The sequence below is a fragment of the Neofelis nebulosa genome, chromosome 5 (genome assembly GCF_028018385.1).
Source record: "Neofelis nebulosa isolate mNeoNeb1 chromosome 5, mNeoNeb1.pri, whole genome shotgun sequence".
Taxonomy (NCBI): domain Eukaryota; kingdom Metazoa; phylum Chordata; class Mammalia; order Carnivora; family Felidae; genus Neofelis; species Neofelis nebulosa.
In genome coordinates, this window is record NC_080786.1 from 90,502,200 (window position 1) to 90,521,934 (window position 19,735).

The 19,735-nt window shown below is 50.4% G+C and overlaps 1 protein-coding gene across 2 annotated transcripts in view; it reads left to right on the top strand.

Moving 5' to 3' along the window:
- The window catches only part of ADCY5 (adenylate cyclase 5), a 147,935-nt gene that overhangs the window by 39,472 nt on the left and 88,728 nt on the right, over positions 1-19,735 (top strand). Inside the window, exon 1 of one of the 2 annotated variants that reach the window (XM_058731161.1) lies at positions 540-578. The exons of the other annotated variant lie outside the window; for it this stretch is intronic. Coding sequence (XP_058587144.1) covers positions 555-578 — 24 coding nt within the window. The 5' untranslated portion in view covers positions 540-554. Of the gene's footprint in view, positions 1-539; positions 579-19,735 lie in introns of those variants that run through there. 2 annotated transcript variants of the gene reach the window in all.

A 19,735-nucleotide genomic window follows, 5' to 3' on the forward strand; every position in this document is an offset into this window, starting at 1 on the left:
GAACCCAGGCCCAGGCTATGAACTATCTTACCACCTACTTCTGCTTTAATAACGTTGTCATGTTTTGAGCTGTGTCCCAGCCTCTCTGTAGGGGCAAAGATATCATAGACAGAACTCAGTTGCTTCTGAACCACATCCACTGCCCTGCCTGCATGTGTGCATGTGCACAATGGGGAGTGTTTGTGTGTTAAGAGTTTGGGTCTCGTCCTGGCACGGCCTTTGCACGCTTCACTTCACCCTCCTCTGCCCCACCCCCTCTGCCGACTTGTGTTCTCTTACCTGTTAATATTAGTGACTGGCCTGCTTGCTTCGCAGGGTCGGTATGTGAACTAGCTCGTGCCGAAAGCACCATGATACAGTAAGGCACGATATAAAGGAAATGTGCTGTTTTGATTGTGGTTATTCCTTAAAGCGCTCCCAGGATGGGAGATGCAGCATTAGGGCATTGAGGTCTGAGTTAAGTCACTAATTTGTAATGACATTTTGTTCCACAGAACATTGAAGGCGTCTACCAGAGAGGCGTTCATCAAGATAAAATAAGACTAAGAAAAGTGATGCTGTACAACAATGTGCATGAAGTTAGTAATCCTGCACTGTAGACTTAAACATTTGTTACGAGGGTAAATTTCATGTTATGCGGTTTTTACTACAATAAGCAATAGGGAGGGGAATAAAAGGGGACATATGAAGACAATGCAGAAGCGACACTCATTACATCCTTCAGAGGTCAAAGAGGGACTATTTTAACTCAAAGATACAAGCCGATGGATATACCCAAAGCTCTCTAGACTGGCCCGTCCAATAGAAACATAATGTGAGCCACGTGTATACTTTAAAAATTTTCTAGTGTAACCACATTTAAAACAATGAGAACAAACAGGTAAGTTTATTTTTAGCACTGTATTTTATCTCACCCCAAATATGCAAAGGATTATCATTTTAACATGCAGCCAGTATAAAAAACAAATCATCAGTGAGATATTTTATATCTTGACTGAGTCTTTGAAATCTGGTATCTCTATGATGCTTACAGTAGATCTCATTTGAGACTAGTCACATTTCAAATGTCCAGTAGCTACATGCAACCAGTGCCACTATTTTGAACTGCTCAGCTACAGAACATTTCCAGTGTTGCAGAAAGTTCCAGCAGATAGCCCTGCCCTGGACTTCAAATCCTTCAACTTGCCTTAGAAGCCACAGCTATGGTATGGAGAAGCCAATGAGGGACTAGGGCCCTGCGTGAGGCGTGAGACTTAGAGATAGCGCCCCCAGCCCTGTGCCTGGAGAATTCTTTTCGGGGGGGGGGGGGAACACTGTGCTGTTGGTCCCTAGGGAGTGCCTAGTCTGATGGAGGAAGCTGCATTGTGGGTCTTCTGGGAGGTCCCAGTCACGCAGCCCAATGAGAGAGAAAGTTATCCCCTTGAGGAGTTGGCCTTGAAGTTATAAACTTGGAGCCCACAGTCTGATGGTCATTCACAGTAACATCATGGCGGTTGCAAGTAGTTACAGTGACAGACTACAGCGTGGCCTGTTGTGGAGGTGAATGTGAACCAGGAGGCAAAGACCTTCAGGAGGGATAATGGCACGAGCAGAGAAAAGGGCAGAACAGGAAATGTTGGTACAGAGCAGACTGGCATGACTGCAGTGGTGAGGACCTAGGGTTGAATTTGGAGTGTGTGGGGGCGTAAATACCATAAAGGTTTAGATGAGATCTGATAAGCCAGAGCAAGCTATTTGAGGCACTGAAAAGTGATTGGATAAAAATAGTATTTGAAGAAGATTATCCCGGTGGTGGTGGCCGTGAGCTTGATGGTGTAGACGAGGGGAGCCTGGCCTGGGATGTGGAGCTGAGGTGATAAGGGACTGACTCATCCTTGCAGAATCTCAAGAAGTGAGCACCTTCCAGTGTCCCTGTATCATCTCAGCCCTGGGACCAAGGCAGACCCCCCCCGCCCCCGCCCGAGACCCGTGCAAAGGCCTGGACAACAGGCCCGAATCAGGGTGTACTCCAGCCTCTCCGTCACTCTGTAGCTGGGTGGTGTGTCTCAGCCCAAGGCTTGGTGGAGCCCTTGGCTTTGGAGAAAGCCCTGGGCTTTGTTAGAGGTCACCTGGGGGCCTTGCTGGCGAGGTGCTGGGAGAGCTGGTTGCCACGGCAGTGGGTACTCTGAGGAGGAGGGCAGCCTATGGCTGCTTAGGTACTGCAGGGCCGAGGGGATGGGGCACCCCAGACAAGGGGGTGCTTGAATCCCAAGCCCCTGTGAGCAGCTTTGTCAGTGCCCAGCAGCTGGCTGGACTTGGCCACAGGAGAGTTAACTCTCAAATTTCCCTTCTTACTCTCTTCCTGTCCTCTCTTCACTCTTCCCAGAAGCCTCTCGAGCCAGGTGCACTGCTGGTCCTGCGTCTCCCCCACACAGTCCCCTTCACTGTTTTATCCCTAAAATAAAACAAAGCTTGAGCCAGCACCGGTTTAAGCCCTTTTCTTCCTCCCTTTCCCCTCTGGCTGGAAAAAGCCCACTTCGCTTAAGATCAGACGGGAAAAGTGATTGGGAGTGGGGAAGAAGATCCTTCAATCAGAACAGGAGGGATTTAAGCTAGACGTGAGGAAGAACTTCCAGATCTGAAGATTAAGTGTTGGAATGGATGAGTCAGCCATTCCTTTCCACGGCAGTCTTTGAGGACAGGGGAGACTCCTGCGAGAAAAGAAGGACCTAGGGATTCTGGATGTTTCTGTGCTTCACCCTCCTCTGTGCCACAACGTAGAGTAAGGAAAAAGTCAGTGAGGCAAGGCACAGAGGAAATTGTTGGCAGGGCCCCTTTCCCTTCCACCTAGTTCCACCCATTCTCAGGAACACCAGGACAGAGACAAATTTAGTCCTTCTATTTTTTAGAGTTTATGGAGAAAAACATTAGCATAAAATCCTTGTTGGGCAAGGGGGAATTCCTTCCCAGCTGGACCTCCTTGTTTCCTTCCTAATTCTGGGAGATCACATTGTACGTGAGTTTCCCCAAAGTGGTGGGAAGGGTGAAGCATGCATAGGAGTGTGCCCACAGCACAAGCGTGCACGCTTGTGTGTGCTCTAGAAAGCAGTCCCCGGTCTGCTGTGGCCTGGACACAGGTTTTCAAATCCAGCAAGTTTATCAAATGCCCACTAAGGGACCACACAGGCCCGTTCTCGTCTGCACACAGCTTACCGTTGAGCGGAGTGGGGGAGGCAGGTGTGCGGACAGCTGTTCTCAATACAGGATGGAGAGGTGCTCACGGGAAGCCCCAGGCGGGGCCTGCCAGGTGAAGAAGATTTCAACAGGCAGAATGGGGTTTTGAAACGGAGAGAGGTAGCGGGCACTGTGCTAGGAGGCATACTGAGGGAGCGCCAGGAGCAAACGAGGCCAGGCAGCATGAAGATAGGTGTGTGTGTTTGGGAGAAAGGAGCCAGGAGTTGGAGCATGGGTATGTACTGGGGCCACAGTGGAGACCCGTTGGGGGGCATTGCATGTCCTGGGTGGCCTATTTGTCACGTGTTTGGCCCAGGAGACGCTGGGACTGAGGTTTCTGTCTGGACGCCGGGTACGGGCCTGATTGGCCTTCTGAGTGGAGAGAAGTCTATGTCCTTGAGAGCGGGGAGCCCTTCTGCTCATCACACATAGCCCAGGGAAAGTTGGTAAAGTGCAGAGGACAATTTTCGCTTACAAAACAAAAAAATGAAGTTTGCACAGTAACCCCTCTGCCCCCCAGAACCCTTAGGGAGCACGCCATTCTGTGTGGCCTTTTCCCAGATAATTAAAAATTTATGCCAACATTTATCATTATAACTTTTTAATGCTATCTTCCTAAAATATGCACTTTGTCCACCTCCTTAAGAAGTCCCTGATATAACCTTTTCTGGGTGATTTGGGCCATCCTGTGAGTATATTATCATGTTCTGCTGCAGAACAGGGCAGGCCAGGTCGGGGGGAGGGATGTTTGCTCCTGCACTAGATAGCCCCCGCTGCTGGATCTTTTGGATAACTTAAGCATGCTTTAAAAAAATCACTTTGCGTCTTCTTCATCGTTAATAGACTGTCACTTGTCACTTCTCAAAGTTATCACAGTGCCTGCCCAGGCAGTTCTTCACCTCTCCCACCCCCACCCCACCTCCACTTCTAATTTGCTATTTCTAAACTGCACGAGCTTGGCAACTATATTATTAGAATTTGTGGAAACTAACAGTTATCAGGTACTTAGTGATAACCTGAGATTATCACTTATGGGTAAAGTTCAGGAATGTGAGTGCATAGTGTCTAAGTGACGCCTGTTTTGTCCCATAGGGGTGCCTTTTTGCTTATTTCTGGGTTCTCAGTTGTACTATGGAAGGATGAGGTACCTCTGTAAATACGCATTCTTTTTATTCAAAAACCATCAGATCCCCAGAAGGGAACATGAAAGTAGTCAATTTATTAAGGTGGTAGGATTAGAGGCAGTATCTTTTTATTATTTTGTATTTGGATAAGAAAAAAAATTTTGAATCAAATTGAGTTAAGTGAATGAAAAAATTTTTTTAATTTTTAAAAATGTTTTATTCTTTTTTTTTTTGAAAGAGAGAGAAAGACAGAGTGTGAGCAGGGGAGGGGCAGAGAAAGAGGGAGACCCAGAATCCGAAAGAGGCTCCAGTCTCCGAGCTGTCAGCACGGAGCCTGACGCGGGACTCGATCATGACCTGAGCCGAAATCAGATGTTTAACCTACTGAACTACCCAGACTCCCCGAAAAAAAAAAAAAAAACAACTTTTTTTAAGTTAAGAAAACAGATTTAAAACGTTACCATTTAAAAATTTGTTGTTGTATGTAGTCTGTGAGGGTCCTCAGCACCTGGGGGTGGAGAGGAAGCTGGGATGGAGGTGGGCAATTAGAGTCTGGCACTGGTCTGCAGAGGGCCCCTGCTTGTGATAACAATAGCTGCCAGTTCGTGAGCACCTGGCCGGGCCAGTCTAAATGGGCACTTTGTACATGTTATCTCGTTCTCATGTGACACCACACCCCTAGGAGTTAATGTCCTTGTCCTCATTTTACATGAGGACTTGGAGAAAAGGAATAACATGCCCATGGCCACAGAGCTGAGTTCTGAGTGAACCGGTTTGAACTAAGGCCTGTCCCACTCCCAAACCCCATGGTCCTTTCCACCTCTTGGGACAACGGTGTTGGCGCACTGTGTGTTGGTGGGGGGAGGTTTCAGGTGGTGGGAACATGGGTTTCTGTGTGGGCGCACACATTTGCCTTGGTTGTGTGCTGATGCAGAGACTGAAGTTCCCAGTCTTCCTAAGCCCAGTGCATTTGGAGTCACGTGTCCCTTGAGCCACTTGGGGTGAGGGAGACAATGGTGGCCTCCCTGGGGATGTTGGTATCCTCCCCACCCCACGGTCCAAATAGTTTGTCCTATGGGCAGGTGGTGGGACGCAGAAGGGCACTGTGTGTGTGTGTGTGTGAGAGAGAGAGAGAGAGAGAGAGAGAGAGAGAGAGAGAGAGATGGGGGGGGCGGAACTGGCACAGAGAGGGAAGCAGAGGCGGGAAATATCCATGTCCTCTGCCTGTGGGTCAAGGGGCTGGGTTCAGACTCAGCTTAGCCACTAGCCCCTGGCTAACTGACCTTAGGCCAGCCTTATCAGCCTCATGCCCTCTGGGCCTCAGGTTTTCACTCCTGAGATAACAGAGCTGGAGATGGTTTCTTGGTCTCTACGTGTGGGGTTTACGAGAGCCTCAAGGAGCAGGTCCTCACTGGCAGACACCAGCCCATCTCAACTTTTCCCCTCAGTCTTTGTAAAACCTGGCAGGCTCACAGAGCCTTCTATTCAGTGTTTCTCTGAGGGGAAAAAAAATCTTTATTGCTTTCGTAGCCCTCTCTCTCTGATCATAAAAGCCACACACAGCTCTTGAACACGGTCTGGAAAATTAGGAAAAAAGTATAATGGAGAAACTAAAATCACCCTTAATTCTATGACATTTCTATATGTCCTTCTAATCATTTAAAACCAAAATGAGTATAATATAGGATATACTGTTTTGTAACTTGCTTCCCCCACTCTGGCCACTACATAGTGAATTTTTCTTAATTATATGAAGTGAATTAGATGCGAGGAGGAGGCGCTCGTCCAGAGCAGGCGGACCTTATGCAGCCTGTGTCAGCACAGTGCTTCCGCTGGGGCTTCTGAAAACGACCCTGCCCTTACCCTCCGAGTCCTGATCTGATGGGGAAATGTGACAGAGGGGGCCACGGTGGGGGCTGCAGGTGCTCCTGGGATCAGAGACCATCCCTCCCCCTGAGGGATGGGGCTACTTTTCTGGAGGCTGGGAGAGCTGGTTGTAGAGTCACTGGCCACCCCAGGATGTGACCGCCCATTAGCCTGTAAGGCTGTGGTGCACAGCTTCCCTGGCCTAAGGAGGAGGTCATTCATATGTAGTCTGCACCATGAATGGTGTCCCCTGGAGTTGTGCAATGACAAGGGTGGGCCTAAGCCCAAGGGACTGCCTGCGTCACCACTTGGAGTTAATAGGAGCCCCGGGCCTGGAGACAGCTGAGCACATTTCATGGGCTGAGGTTATTTTGGTCCTGTTTCCATCCCATGGCATTTGGACCTTGGGAAGGGGAGATGGTGGGAGCTGGGCTGCAGCAAGGAGTCCAGACTCCATGCAGGGAGTGTCCATGCTTCTCAGCCTCCTTGACTGGGTGAGGCCGCCTCTCAGGAAGGGCAACACCATCGTCTGCCCTCAGTCCTCATCCCTGGGGTTTCTCCCTCCTTCTGGGTGGGAAGTCATAATTGTAATTTATAGCCTCTCTTTCCCAAGAGATGATCTTTCACTTTATTTTGTCCCAACTGCACTTGCTGTCCCCTGCACGCCCCTCAAGGACATCTGGAAGTGTTTAGACAGTCTGTGGTCATTGGGCAGCAGTACCACAGACCAGCTAGGTTTGGCCTAGCTCAGTGGCCCAATGGCCTCAGGGATGGCACATGCTTTGAAATTCTCAGAATACAGCTTTTTTCATCCCAGACCCACACACTTTTGCTTCCTTTTCCATATATCTCTTCCCATCCCACCCTGCAGGGCTCAGCGTGCCTGCACATTCTTTGAGCTTCTGGGAACCCCTTGGCCAATCTGTTTGGGCAGCTGGTCCTCGTGTGCAGGTGCACTGGGCGGCCCCCAGGCCCCAGGAGGGGCAGCTGGGAAGTGCGCTGGCCCCTGCCCAAGGCTGAATCAGCGCAGTGTGCTGGTACTGTTTGCTTCTGGTTTTCCGAAGTCAGCCTTGGCCACCTCATTCCAGAGAGGAGGGAAACCTCAAGATGCCCACCTCTGGCCCTCATGAGTCTCTGTAGTACTTGGTTGAAGTTGGAATGAATACTCCCTTCTCATTTGGAGATTTGGGGGAACAGTCCACAGAGATGAGCCCCCATGGATACAGACCTCAGCCTGCCACCCTGTGCAGATGAAGGGGGAGAAAGAAGCAGGACGAGTCCATCCTGGGGATGTGACTGGGAAACCCAGCTGCCAGGTCCAGGTCTGCCTGGTGGCTTCACCCACAGCCACCAGAGCCCAGCCCAGCCCTTGCTACTTGCTCCGTGGCACCTCTTAGTCCCCTAAAACAACTTTTTATCCTCCTTTGGGTCTCCGCCCCTCTGCAAATCTAAGCAGAGCTATAAACCCTCCCTGCAGGGAAATGTACTTCTTCGCACACAGAGAAAGCTCAAAACCATCTTAGGGGGTCCTGGGTTCCCGAAGACCACCTGTGCACGCCTCAGAGCCCCTGCTAACCAGATCGCACACAGCACGGCTGGCCCTCTGTCGCCCATTCCACCAGTGTGTGCAGGAGGGGAACGGGCTTGAAGACATGGGGTGGGGGGCATAGAGGGCGAGGAGAAGACTGGCACGGCACCAGGTGATTAGTGGACCCCGAAGGCTGCTCTGCACTTGCCATAATCACAGCCTTTTAGGCCACTGGCTCCTCTGGGGTGCGGTGGTCTGTCCTCTGAGCTGATGGCTCCAAGTGTCTGTCCAACTTTCCAGCCTACGACCAAAGCTAGAATCTTGATTGCTCAGGGACTGGCAGCCGCCCATCACCCAGGGCCACCTGCTCTGCCCCCCGTGTCCAGCCCTGTGCAGGACCCCTTCCCAGGCGCTTCCTATGGCCCTGTCCCCATTTGTACCCCCCACTGCTCTTGAGGAAGGACAAGGGTCATTTGCAGCTCCCTAGGAGCCAGGCTCCCCAGCATGCTCTGTACCCTTTGTTTCTTGGGGCTCAGAGACCTGTTTGGACATCTGTGTACTCTCTGTTAAAGTAGGTTTAGGTCATGTTCACTTTACTCTGGAGTTTATCCTGCTCAGAACCACGAACAGTGAAGCACTTATTCTGGGAGAGTTGATTGACCCTGTGGTCAGCGAGGGGGAAAGTTACAGGTTTTTCTAACCTCTGGGTTAGTGTCTCTCTCATCTGCTTGTCACATGCCTCTCTGCATGTGGTGCTCTGCTGGGGGCGTCACCAAAAGCAAGAAACAGATGTGGGCTGTGCTGGCCCCGGAGTTCGGCAGTGATGTTCAGGGAGTGTGTGTGGGGGTGGGAATTCTCTGGTGGAAGCTCTCCGTGTGCAGATGGACCCTATTGGTATTGGGGGAGAGGGGATTGAAAGATTTCGGGGACAGGGCTGCAAACCTGAGCCCAGAGGAAACTCTTAGCCGTGTTCCTAACTCTTTAGAACCATTTCCCCTCCTGGGCCAGAATTCCTAGCAAGGATCTTCTAATGAGGTTTGTGGTTTGATTCACATCCTCCTCTCCAAAGTGGCCAGCTGGAGCCCTCTCCACTGTCTCTCTAGCTCCCAGTCCTGTGTCACCACCAGGCCCTCATTGTTGGCACGTGAACTCTGTGCCTCACTGAACACCCTTCAGCCTCTGTCCGTCCCTCTCTCAGCTGACCTCCTGGGTACCCTTCCTGGCCTCCCAGAGCCAGCCCAGTACCTTCTGCCGCCTAGGGCACTCCCTCCACCGACAGAAGTGCCTCCCTCCCTGCCCAGCTTCCTCCCTCAGGGGCTGAGTATGGGCACAGGTTCTCCCACTTATCACCTCCTGCCCCCCTGCCGAGGCCTGCCTCCATTTCTCCATGTTCTCTTTCTTTCTTATTACCATCAGCCCTCCCGACAGGGTGGTTCTCAGCGTGTGTGTCTCCCTCAACTCCCCATTTCCACCCCCCAACATGATGAAAGTGGCCCTTGTGGTACGTCTTGGGGTCTCCTGGCTGCCACATGGTTGAGCTTCCTTAGCTGCTGGTCTACTGCCTCCTTCCTGACCTTTTCTCCTGCTTCATCTCTTGTCTTGGCCTCTGGTCCTCTGCTTCCTCTTTAAGCATTTAAGTGTTTCCCAGGGCTCCACATGGGACTTTCTTCTAGCTGGTCTTGCCTACCTCTGTGATTCAGTAATTGTCTCCATATCTATCCCTCCAACCCAGACCTCTCTGGAGATACACTCGCAGATTTCCAGCTGTCCGTTGCTCCCAAGCTTTGTGTCCCTTGGGCTGATGGTTTTGACTTTAAAATGTCCTCTCCATTCTTCCCCCTACCCCCTCCCTCCACATCCCCTCCTCACCCACCTTGCTTAGCCCCTCATCCCTCATCCATACCATTGCAATGGCCTTTAGATGGTCGCCCTGACTCAGCCCTCTCCCTCTTGGGTGCATCTGCCACACAGCTATAATGCTACATTGCCATAGCTCAGGTCTGAGCATACTGCTTCCTGGCCATTCCAGCCCTCAGTATCAGCTTGCCCCCTTTGCCCTGTATGCTTGCATAGCTGCCTCTCAAGCTTCCCTGGAATGCTTTCTCTCCCTCCTCCTGACCACTCTGCCACTGCTCATCTGCATTCCAGAGCCCAAGTCAAACATCACCTCCTCCAGGAAGCCTTCCTGGACCATGCCTCAATACACAGGAATGGGCTCTTTCCCTCCTTTCTTGCCCCCCCACCCTGCCCCCGGGACCACACTCCCCCGGCTGTTGTGTTCTCCCTGGTTTTCTTTGTCTTTCTCCCCCTAGACTGGGTGTGTCTCAAGATCTGAGACAGGCCTTATTTATTGCTGATTTCTCCAGCCCTAGCAGAGTGCCTGGCCTGCCACTGGTCTCAGTACGTTTGTCTAATTAATTTTGTATGAAGATAAATTCTCCTTGTATCTGCTAATAGGTCTTCTTAAGGGAGGTTACTGTGTCACTTAGTTTGAATGTCTCGTGTTTGTGGCTGGGCTGAGATGAATGTCCTCCTCAGCAAGAGGCAGGTTTCTCTCTGTAGGCTGTTGGATTTGCATGTTTTTATTACTCTCACCTCATGTATTCCCTCTGTGGTTTACCCCCCAGCTTCTTGCACTGCTGGTTACATCCTGGACAATTAATACATACTTCCAGATCGATAAATTTGGCTGAATTGATTTCCCCCCTCCCCCCCCCCCCCCCCCCCGCTAGCTTCCCCAACTCCTGGTATTTTCTGAGAATCTAGAAGAGGTCTCAGAATCTAGGCTCATTTAAATAACAGTGTCATATCACATGGGCTGAAACATCACCCATGAGGTAAAGGCATTGAAGAAGATCACCTAATGCAATTCAAAGCCAGATTCCAGTGATTTTCAGATTATTCCTGGGATAGCTCACGACTTGCAAACACAGATAACTAAATCTGTATATGCATGTCTCTGTGTGTGTCTTCATCCTAATTCTCTAGGTTTTCTATACATCTTAATTTTGCGAGTTTTGGTTTTGTTGATTATAGGACATAGCTTTGAACCTCATGGATGTTCAATTTTTGTTGAATGAATGAACGAACAAATGAACAAATGAATGAACGAGCAGACTAGAGCTTGAGGGAGTGCCTTCTCTCTTGCTGAAGGTGTTGTGATTTCCCATGGATCTCAAGGATCTAATGTGTCCACAAGAGGTGCTGGATGATGCGTCTGGCTGCCTCCTTTCTCTGTTCTGGAGTGGCCAGTTGCTGCTGGAGTTGCCTTCCACACTGACAGGCTCACGACCTCTGGTCACTTGTGTTGAGGAGACCCAGCTGTGCTGCTTCTAGAAGTCACAGGCAGAGGGGGCTGGCAGGCAGTGTGGGAAGAAAGTTTCTACAGCCTGGAAAGTAAAGGAGGCTGGTCAGGAATGTTTCTTGAAGGTTCCTGGAACTGCCCCGGGGGGGGTGCTCCCCTTGGATGGCAGATTTTAGCCCAGGGCTCCCGAGCCTGGGGGTGACCATATAATTATCAAAACCAGGACATTTTTGACAGTGAAAGGGAAGGGGAGCTTTATCAATAACTGCTCCAAAACAGCAGGTGTAAACCAGGACCATCCAGGGCAAATCAGAACGTATGGTCTCTTGAGTGGAAGACAGGCCTGTTCTGGGGGGCTTTTCAGTTCTGTCCAGGGAGTCCCCTCAGGTAGAGAGCTGGAGCAGCGTGGCAGTGTTGCAAGAAGTTGAGAGATTACCAGGGTAGGAGTTAGGGTCCTGGGTTGCTAACATCCTGTGGGGGACCCTTTCTTGGGAACTGAGGGCTCTGGCCACCAAGAAGTGTGAAGTGTCAAGGCTGAGTCACCTGGCTCGGCAGCCAGCCCTGTGCCCTCACACCCACCCCAGCTGAGCCACCCCAGGCTCATTCACACCCATGTGTCTTTCCTCACTTTCTGTTGGCTTCATGAGTTCTGAAGAGGGCTGAGTCTTTTGAAAGCCTTTCCACAGGGCTGGTGCCTCTGAGTCTCTGCCTGTGTCTAGGACAGTCCTTCCCAGGCTCTGTCACTTATGTTGTGACCTCAGGTCACTCTCAAAGCTTTTCTGAGCCTCTAAAATGGAGATAAGAACAGCTACCATGGAATGCTGTCTCGGGATTAAAGAGAGAAAGATGGTGATCATGATGATTCTCTGTTAATCCACAAAGGAAGTCTTTTTGGAGACCGTAGAAAGGGAAGTAAGGAACGTGGAGAATGAGATCATTGTCATGAGGGTTAGTATCTAATTTCCACAGCTCCCGAATGTAGATATTGTTATTCTCCATCTTACAGATGAGAAACTGAGGCACAGAGAGCTTAAGTAACCTGTCCACAGTCACACAGCAAGTAAGTGGTGCAGTGGAACTCAGGTTTAGGCTTTTCTAGATAACTCGGGGATAGAGGGGGCTCCTTATAGATGTTCTGGGGGGCTGGAGGGTACAGGGATATGCATTCAAGACACCGGCAGGTCTCCCCACCCTGCTGCACACACCTCTGTCTCACCAACTAGGTCTCCAGAAAGTAGAAGAGTCATGATTTCTGGCGCTGACACTGCATGTCTGGCGGGGGCTAAGTGGGGCTTATTTGTAAAAGGTTTTAATAAAATAAGCATTTTGACTCTATTGACATTTCTTCCCTCTCCTTTCTCCATTCCCCCCTGCATCCCTCCCTCTCTCTCTCTCTCTCTGTCTCTCTCTCTCACACACACACACACACACACACAGTGCTATAATCTGTGTGTGTGTGTGTGTGTGTGTGTGTGTGTCTGCATCTGCAGTGGACATTTTTTGCCCCTAGAAGGATGTGCTCTCAAATGGAGTGTGCGTGTGCAACTCTGACTCCAGGGTGACCTCTGCAGGAAGGGCAGCTATCTTGGCTTCGGCAACTTATTTGTTTATTTGTTTACCGGGAGTGGAGCAGGGCGCCGTGTTCACATTGTTCAGAGACATCTGCTGTTTGCAGTAACTTGCCAGCCAGGCGGAGCTGCGGGGTGGCTGGCTTTGCAGTGTTCCCTGTAAATATTATGACTCTGAGGACCAGAGCGGGGCCCCAGGGACTTCAAGGAGACTTCAGGGTTCGGCCACCGTGTGGTGCCTGCATCCCTGAAGTCCTGTTGTCCCCTCCTTCTCCCAGCTGATGGGTCAGAGGAGCAAGGATGGCTCTGGGAACAGCAAAGTGGTGGATGCTAGTGGCCTCTATAGTCCACAAATTAGAACAGTTGGGGCTCAGAGATTGTGCCAGAGCAGAGCTTCAGAGTGGGAGGCTGGACAGAAGAGGTGCCCTGTGGCTTGAGGCCAGCTCTTGTGGCTTTAATGGGGAGAGGACAAAGAAGGAACAATTTAAACAGCCCAGTAGTCCCCTGGGGCTTGGTTCTGGGGACAGAGAAAAGATAGTGCATGTAGACAGGCTTTACAAAGACACACCTGCCTTCAGATCCCAGCTCTGGCTCTTATCTGCTGTGTGATCTGGGGCAAGGCTCTCAACATCTCTGAACTCCAGGTAATGTATACACAGGGCATATAAGCAGGTGTTATCAAGAGCTCTGAAGGCCATTTAAGCACCCCCTGTCCACATGGGGGCCACTCTTGACCTATCCCAGAAGAGGCAGTCTTTTGTGACACAGTCATACTCTGGGAGGAGCTCCTGTGGCTCTTTTAGGTTTTTCTTGGTCGGAAGATTCATCCTCGAGTCCAGCCAAATTCCTTGATAATATGTGTACTGCTGAGCCTTCTTGTTCTGTTCTCAGAGGAGACAGCTGGTCCCATCTGCAGCTGTGAGCTAAAGGCTGTTTATTATTAAATCTCCCTCAGGGTCTCTTCTCCAGGCCTAGTGACCTCAGGCCCTCTGACCTGGGAAGCATAAGGTCACGTGGCTAATAATATTTGGTGGGGCCTTCCTGGGTTCAGAGCTTCAGGGAGTAAGAAGCATTGACAACTCCCTCCCTCTCACAGGGCAAGGGAGAGCATTTACCAGGCCTGCCTGGAGGAAGGGTGTGTGTGCATGTGGATGGGAGCATGTGCACCTGCATATTTTCTTTTCCTTCTGTTTGGCTCGATAGTTTAAACCTCCTTAGGGGAGAGGTACAGGGGGCTCTGCACCAGGAGCTGCTGGGGCCTGCTGTGATCCTAAAATTAGCCCAGTGGGCGGGCACTTTTTCATCCGGCATTCCTCTCCCTGAAGAGCTTGTCTTTCTCCAGGAAGGTGGGAACCTGGAGCTGAGCCCAGGCAGCCCCACCCCCTACGCCACTCTGGTGTGGGGCAGTGCTGGGAGCATCTCAAACTCTCCAGGAGACTAGAAGAGTTCCTCTCTCCCTTCCCAGCCTTGATGATCGTGGGTAAAGCCAGGCATGGAGAGCCGAGAGTCTTGGAGCTTGCTCCAAGTGCAAGGCCATGCTGACCCACTTCACATTCCTGAAGTGGTAATGCGGGCAGCTGCCCGGCTGGGCTACACAGGACAGAGGCCTCCTCCTCTCTTCCTTGTCACACACTGTGGGCACTGCCTGCCCCTCAGCTGGGCTTTAATGGAATCCGTAACAGTACAGATGGAGCTCCCCAATTCAGAGCTCCCCAAATGCCTCACCAAAGACTGCTTTTCCCTTTGAGCGTTCCCCTGTATTCACAAGGCCTACCTCTTCAGCAGAGGCTGTGTGCTCTCACCCCTGTGGCCTGGGCTGTGCGTGTTTATCTGCGTCTGCGTGTCCCTTACAGTGTCACTAGGGGGTACAGCAGACCCGGAGCACCCCTCTTCCCACCTGTTGTGCACGGTGGTCACTGCTACGTGGGAATAGCATCAGACCCTGGGGTGAATGTGGAGGAGGCTGATTAGGCCAGAAGGGAGTTCAGGGGGCCGGAGTAGATTCCATATCTAATTGAATCTTCTACTCTCCTGCTTTTTTTTTCTTCTGATAAGATACAATAACAAGAAGGTGGTTATTTTAACCATTTTTTAAAAACTATCTGGATTTTTAAAAAAGAATGTTTATTCATTTTGAGAGAGAGAGGGCACGAGCACACTAGTAGGAGTGGGGCAGAGAGAGAGAGAGAGAATCCAAGCAGGCTCTGTGATGTCAGTGTAGAGCCCGATGCGGGGCTCAGTCCCACAACCATGAGATCATAACCTGAGCTGAAACCAAGAGTCCGATGCTCAACCGACTGAGCCACCCTGGTGCCCCTATTTTAACCATTTAAAAACAAATTTTTTTAATGTTTATTTTTGAGAGAGAGACAGAGAGCAATCAGGGGAGGGACAGAGAGAGAGGAAGACACAGAATCCGAGGCAGGCTCCAGGCTCTGAGCTGTTAGCACAGAGCCCGATGCTCAAGCTCACGAACTGTGAGATCATGACCTGAGCCAAAGTTGGATGCTTAACTGACTGAGGCACCCAGGTGCCCCTTAACCATTTTTAAGTGTACAATTCAGTGGCCATAAGCACATTCACAAGGTTATGCAACCATCACCACTACCCATTTCCAGAACTTTTTCATCATAACTAAGCAGAAACTCTGTACCTTTTAAATAATAACTCCCTAATCCTCCCTTCCCCCTGGTAACCACTATTCTACTTTCTGTCCCAGTGAATTTTATAGCGTTTAAGTTGAATCCTACAACATCTGTCCTTTTGTGTCTGGCTAATTTCACTTAGGATAATGTCTTTAAAGTTTATCCAGGGCGCCTGGGTGGCTCAGTTGTTTAAGTGTCTGACTCTTGATTTCAGCTCAGATTATGATCTCACTGTTTGTGGGATCGAGCCCCACACTGCCTGCTTGGGATTCTGTCTCCCTCTCTCTCGGGCCCCTCTCACCCACTCATTCTCTCAAAATAAATAAATAAACATTAAAAAAAAAAGCTTATCCATCTTGTCCCACGTATTAGAATTTCATTCCTTTTTAAGACTGAATAATATTCCATTGAGTGCATCTACCACATTTTGCGTATCCATCCATCCGCCCATGGACATTGGGTTGTTTGCACATTTTGGCTGTTTTGAATGATGCTGCTGTGAACATGGGGTACAAGTATCTATTTGAGTCTCTGCTTTCAATTCTTTTTGGGTGTCTACCCCAAGGTGAAATTGCTGGATCATATATCATAATGCTATGTTTAGTTTTTTGAGGAACTGTCATACTGTTTTCCACAGCAGTTGCCTTATTTTACATGCCCCCCCCCACCACACATACACAATGCAGAGGGGTGCCAATTTCTCCACATCTTCACCAATATTCCATGCATTAAAATTTTTTTTTAACGTCTATTTATTTTTGAGACAGAAAGAGCACAAGTTGGGGAGGGGCAGAGAGAGAGGGAGACACAGAATCTGAAGCAGGCTCTGGGCTGTCAGCACAGAACCTGGTGTAGGGCTCGAACCCACAAATTGTGAGATCATGATCTGAACCAAAGTGGGATGCTTAACTGACTGAACCACCCAGGCGCCCCCTCCATGCATTTTTAAAAGCCAGATTAAGTGTAGTCCAATTTGGGGTGAAGGGATAGATATGATTTTAGAGGACTTTTCTGGCATTAAAGGGCTGTTTTGTCCTCTGTTTAGAAAGGATATCTGGAATAAGTGGGTCCTCTGCAGAGGGAACAACCAGAGCAAAGACCCTGGTGTGGGAATGTGCCTGGGGCCTTTTTGCAACAGAGCAATGAGGCCAGTGTGGCTGGAGTGGAGGCAGCAAAGGGGAGGACTCCAGATAAGTCAGTGAGGGAAGGGAAGGGAAGGATACAGACTCAAGGACCACTGTCAGGACTTGGTCCTTCCTTTTATTCTGAGTGGAATGAGAACCATTACAGGGTTGGAGCAAGGGGTGACAGTATGCTGACTCATATTTTAAAAGGATCCTCTGGTTGCCTGTTGAAAAGAAACCGCAAGGGGCAAAGGTAGAAGCCAGAGAGGGTTTTAGGCATCCAGGTGAGCCTTGATATGGAGGAAAGATTTCAAACATGGAGCCTGAGCCTGGTGACAGTGGTGCCTCTTGGAAGTGACAGGAGAAGCCCCTGGGAGACCAGTGGAGAAGCCTGCTAAACCTCCTGTGTGATTTGCAGGGCCCAGTGCAAAATGAAAACCCCGGGCCCCCTGTTCCGGAAGTATTGAGAATTTCGAGATGATAACAGATCATTAAACTGAGCGCATGGCTCTGTGCAACTGCACGGATTACACATTCACAAGGCGCACCCAGCTGCTAAGTCATCCAGCTTCTCCCAAGCCAATGAGCAGAGCTGCACCGAAGAGACCCTCTGGCCATTGAACCCGTTTCACGGCACCTTTGGGGAGAGGCTTCTGGGATTGGTTTTGTGAGAACCTGCTGCACAGGCCACAGGTTAAGACTCTCAGGAGAGTGGAGACGGTGGTCTTGTGGCTGAGGCAGATGGTGAGCTCCCATCCCCACATTCTGGCACAATATGGCTGAGACCTCAGCTCTGAGGAAAGGGAGCTGAGAACATTCTTGGCATTTGCTGGAAAGGAGAGAGCTGCTGTCCTCCAGTAATGGAAGAATGGAACAGTAGTATTACACTGTTTTTATTAAAAAATGTGTTAGCAGTTTACACTTAATATTACCTGTAAAATCCTCAAACCACCCTATGGAGAAAATACTGTCATAATCTCTTTGTTGCAGGTCGGGAGACTGAAGCTTAGGCGCTTTAAGTAACTGGCCTAAAGTCCTATCACAAAGTAGAGAAGCCAGGAACGGAACCCAGCTTTGCTGTCTCCTGGGCGCTGGTGCCTGACCTCTCGGGGACAGAACTAATCGTGAGCTCCTGCTTCCCGCCCTGACCTGGAGAAGCAAAGGAAGGGGAAAGACAGGCAGATCATGCCTGTTTGGGGCCCATCTGTGTTCATCCCTTTCTCAGACAGTAATTATGTTGGTAACAATCTTTATTGGCACTATTAGTGCTTTCCAATATAGCAACTCATTTACAACTCATTTAATCCTCACTCCAGCCTAGAGGGTATCTCCATTTCACAGAAGACTGGGGCACAGTCAGGTACTTGCCATGGATAGAGGTGAAGTGCCATGGGGGGCAAGGGCACTTGCTGTTTGCACTGCTCATGGTGGGGAGAGAGTATCTGAGGAGCATCAGAGGTGGTGACTCCAGGCCCTGGCCTTGTGGGTACATGCCTGCCCTGATTTCAGACTCCAGGAAAGGAAGCTGACCAGGCCGGTGGCGGATAGTTTGTAGCACGTGGTTTAGGTTGGTAAATGAGGCTGATAAGGCTTGTCACCCAGGTCTCACACACCTCTTCTCTGTGCTTCCTCCTCTGGGGAGGTGGGGCCCAGGATCTACAGTCCCCCAAACACCAGTGTTTGGAACTTGGTTTCGCCCATAGGGACCAGAATGTCCACCGGAAGGCAGAGGGCATGATTGTCATTTTCCCACTCAACTCCTTCAGGTCTTGCTCATTTTCATGGCTCCCTGTAAATGTTGGTGGTTGATAGCCATGCTGATGGCAGTGGTCATCGTAACTGGGATTTTTCTGGCTTATTTTTTTCTAGGAGACCAAAATGTTCAAACCTGAACTCCCTGTTTTGGAGACCAGGAGACGGAAGAATTACATCTAATGAGGGAAGGAGCCCTAGCTAAGAGTGTCTGACCCTTTGTGGGGAGGGGATATTCAGAGCCAGGGATGTCTGGCTGTGTCCTTTGGGGTGGAAGGGAACTGGCTTTGAATTCTGACCCTGCATTTGTTGTTTCTTCCGTGCAGCCTCGGGCTGAGTTCGTTTCTCCTTTGAGTCTGTTTCTTCTTCCGCAAAAGCGAGGATAATCTACTAAAGTTAACGTAGAAACTTTCCATGGTGAGACCCTTAAAAGAAGGGAAGACAAATGCAATTTTGGAAACTTTTTTGGACTGCTCTTCAGACAGTTGGCTAAGACCTGTCTGAAGTTAGACAGTTGGCTAACCCCATGGGTTTCTCAACTTTGCAGTTACTGAGCACCCCCTTCCAAAGTCCCTGCTTCTCTGAGCCCCTGTGAGGCGACCCCACCCTCACCCACATGCCCTTCCCACGCTCTGTGCTGTCACACAAGCATCTCCTGACAGCCTCCATTGTCTGCCGCACCCACTCCCTTCTCACACCTTCTCCTCCCCTTCCCGTCTCCCCCATTTCCGCACCCCCACCCCAGGCAGCAGCAGTTGCTCTCCTGGATTGTCTCAAAGTTCTGGAAAATCCACCTGCTCTGTGGGCCTGAAGCCTCTTGCCTCCTGCCCTGTCTGTTCCTTTTTTACCTCATAAGGCTCCCCTCCCCAGAGTGGAGAGACTCAGGGTTATTTCAAGAGATTTGCCTCAGAAGTCCTGCTGGAGGGGAGTTCCCTGGCCCAGACTCAGCCTTGTAATGGCTTGTGAGGGCCCCTCCCCCAGCTCCCCCTGCCCCGGGGGTCCTCTGTACCAACACTACCCCACATCAACCCCACTCTCCAGCTCCAGAACCAATACTGGCATAAGACCAGATGTGATCCCAGAGTGCCTTGACCAGAGACAGTGGACATCTGTGTGGTGGGTGGGAGAAACATTTGAAAGTGAACGTTTGTGTCTGATGCTGTGTCCATGTACCATAGGACAAAGAAGCTAGCCAGTACCAGGAATTCACTTCGCTTGGAGAATTCCAGCCTGAGTTCCTGAAGCTAGGCTAGAATACTTGGAAAATGAGAGTGTGGCACAGGGCATCAGCAGCACTGGCCTATTTGGCAGAGTCAGAGGATGGGCCGAGAGAAGAGCCACCCTGGAGCTTCAGGTGACTCTGTCTATAATAACTGAGGGCGCTTTGATCTGAACGCCATTTTCTACCTCCCTTCTTTGATCTGCACCCTAACCCCGGACTGTAGAAGGGGGGGGGGGGTGCTGGGCATTCTCGTTTTACCTTCCAGGGAACAAAGGCCAGAAGAGATGCAACTAAGACATTTCCCCAATCAGACTAGGGCCAGGACCTGAGCTCCTGGTTACTTTCCTTTGCCAGGTCTTCCTCCTCCTGGCATTCCTTTGGCATCTCTG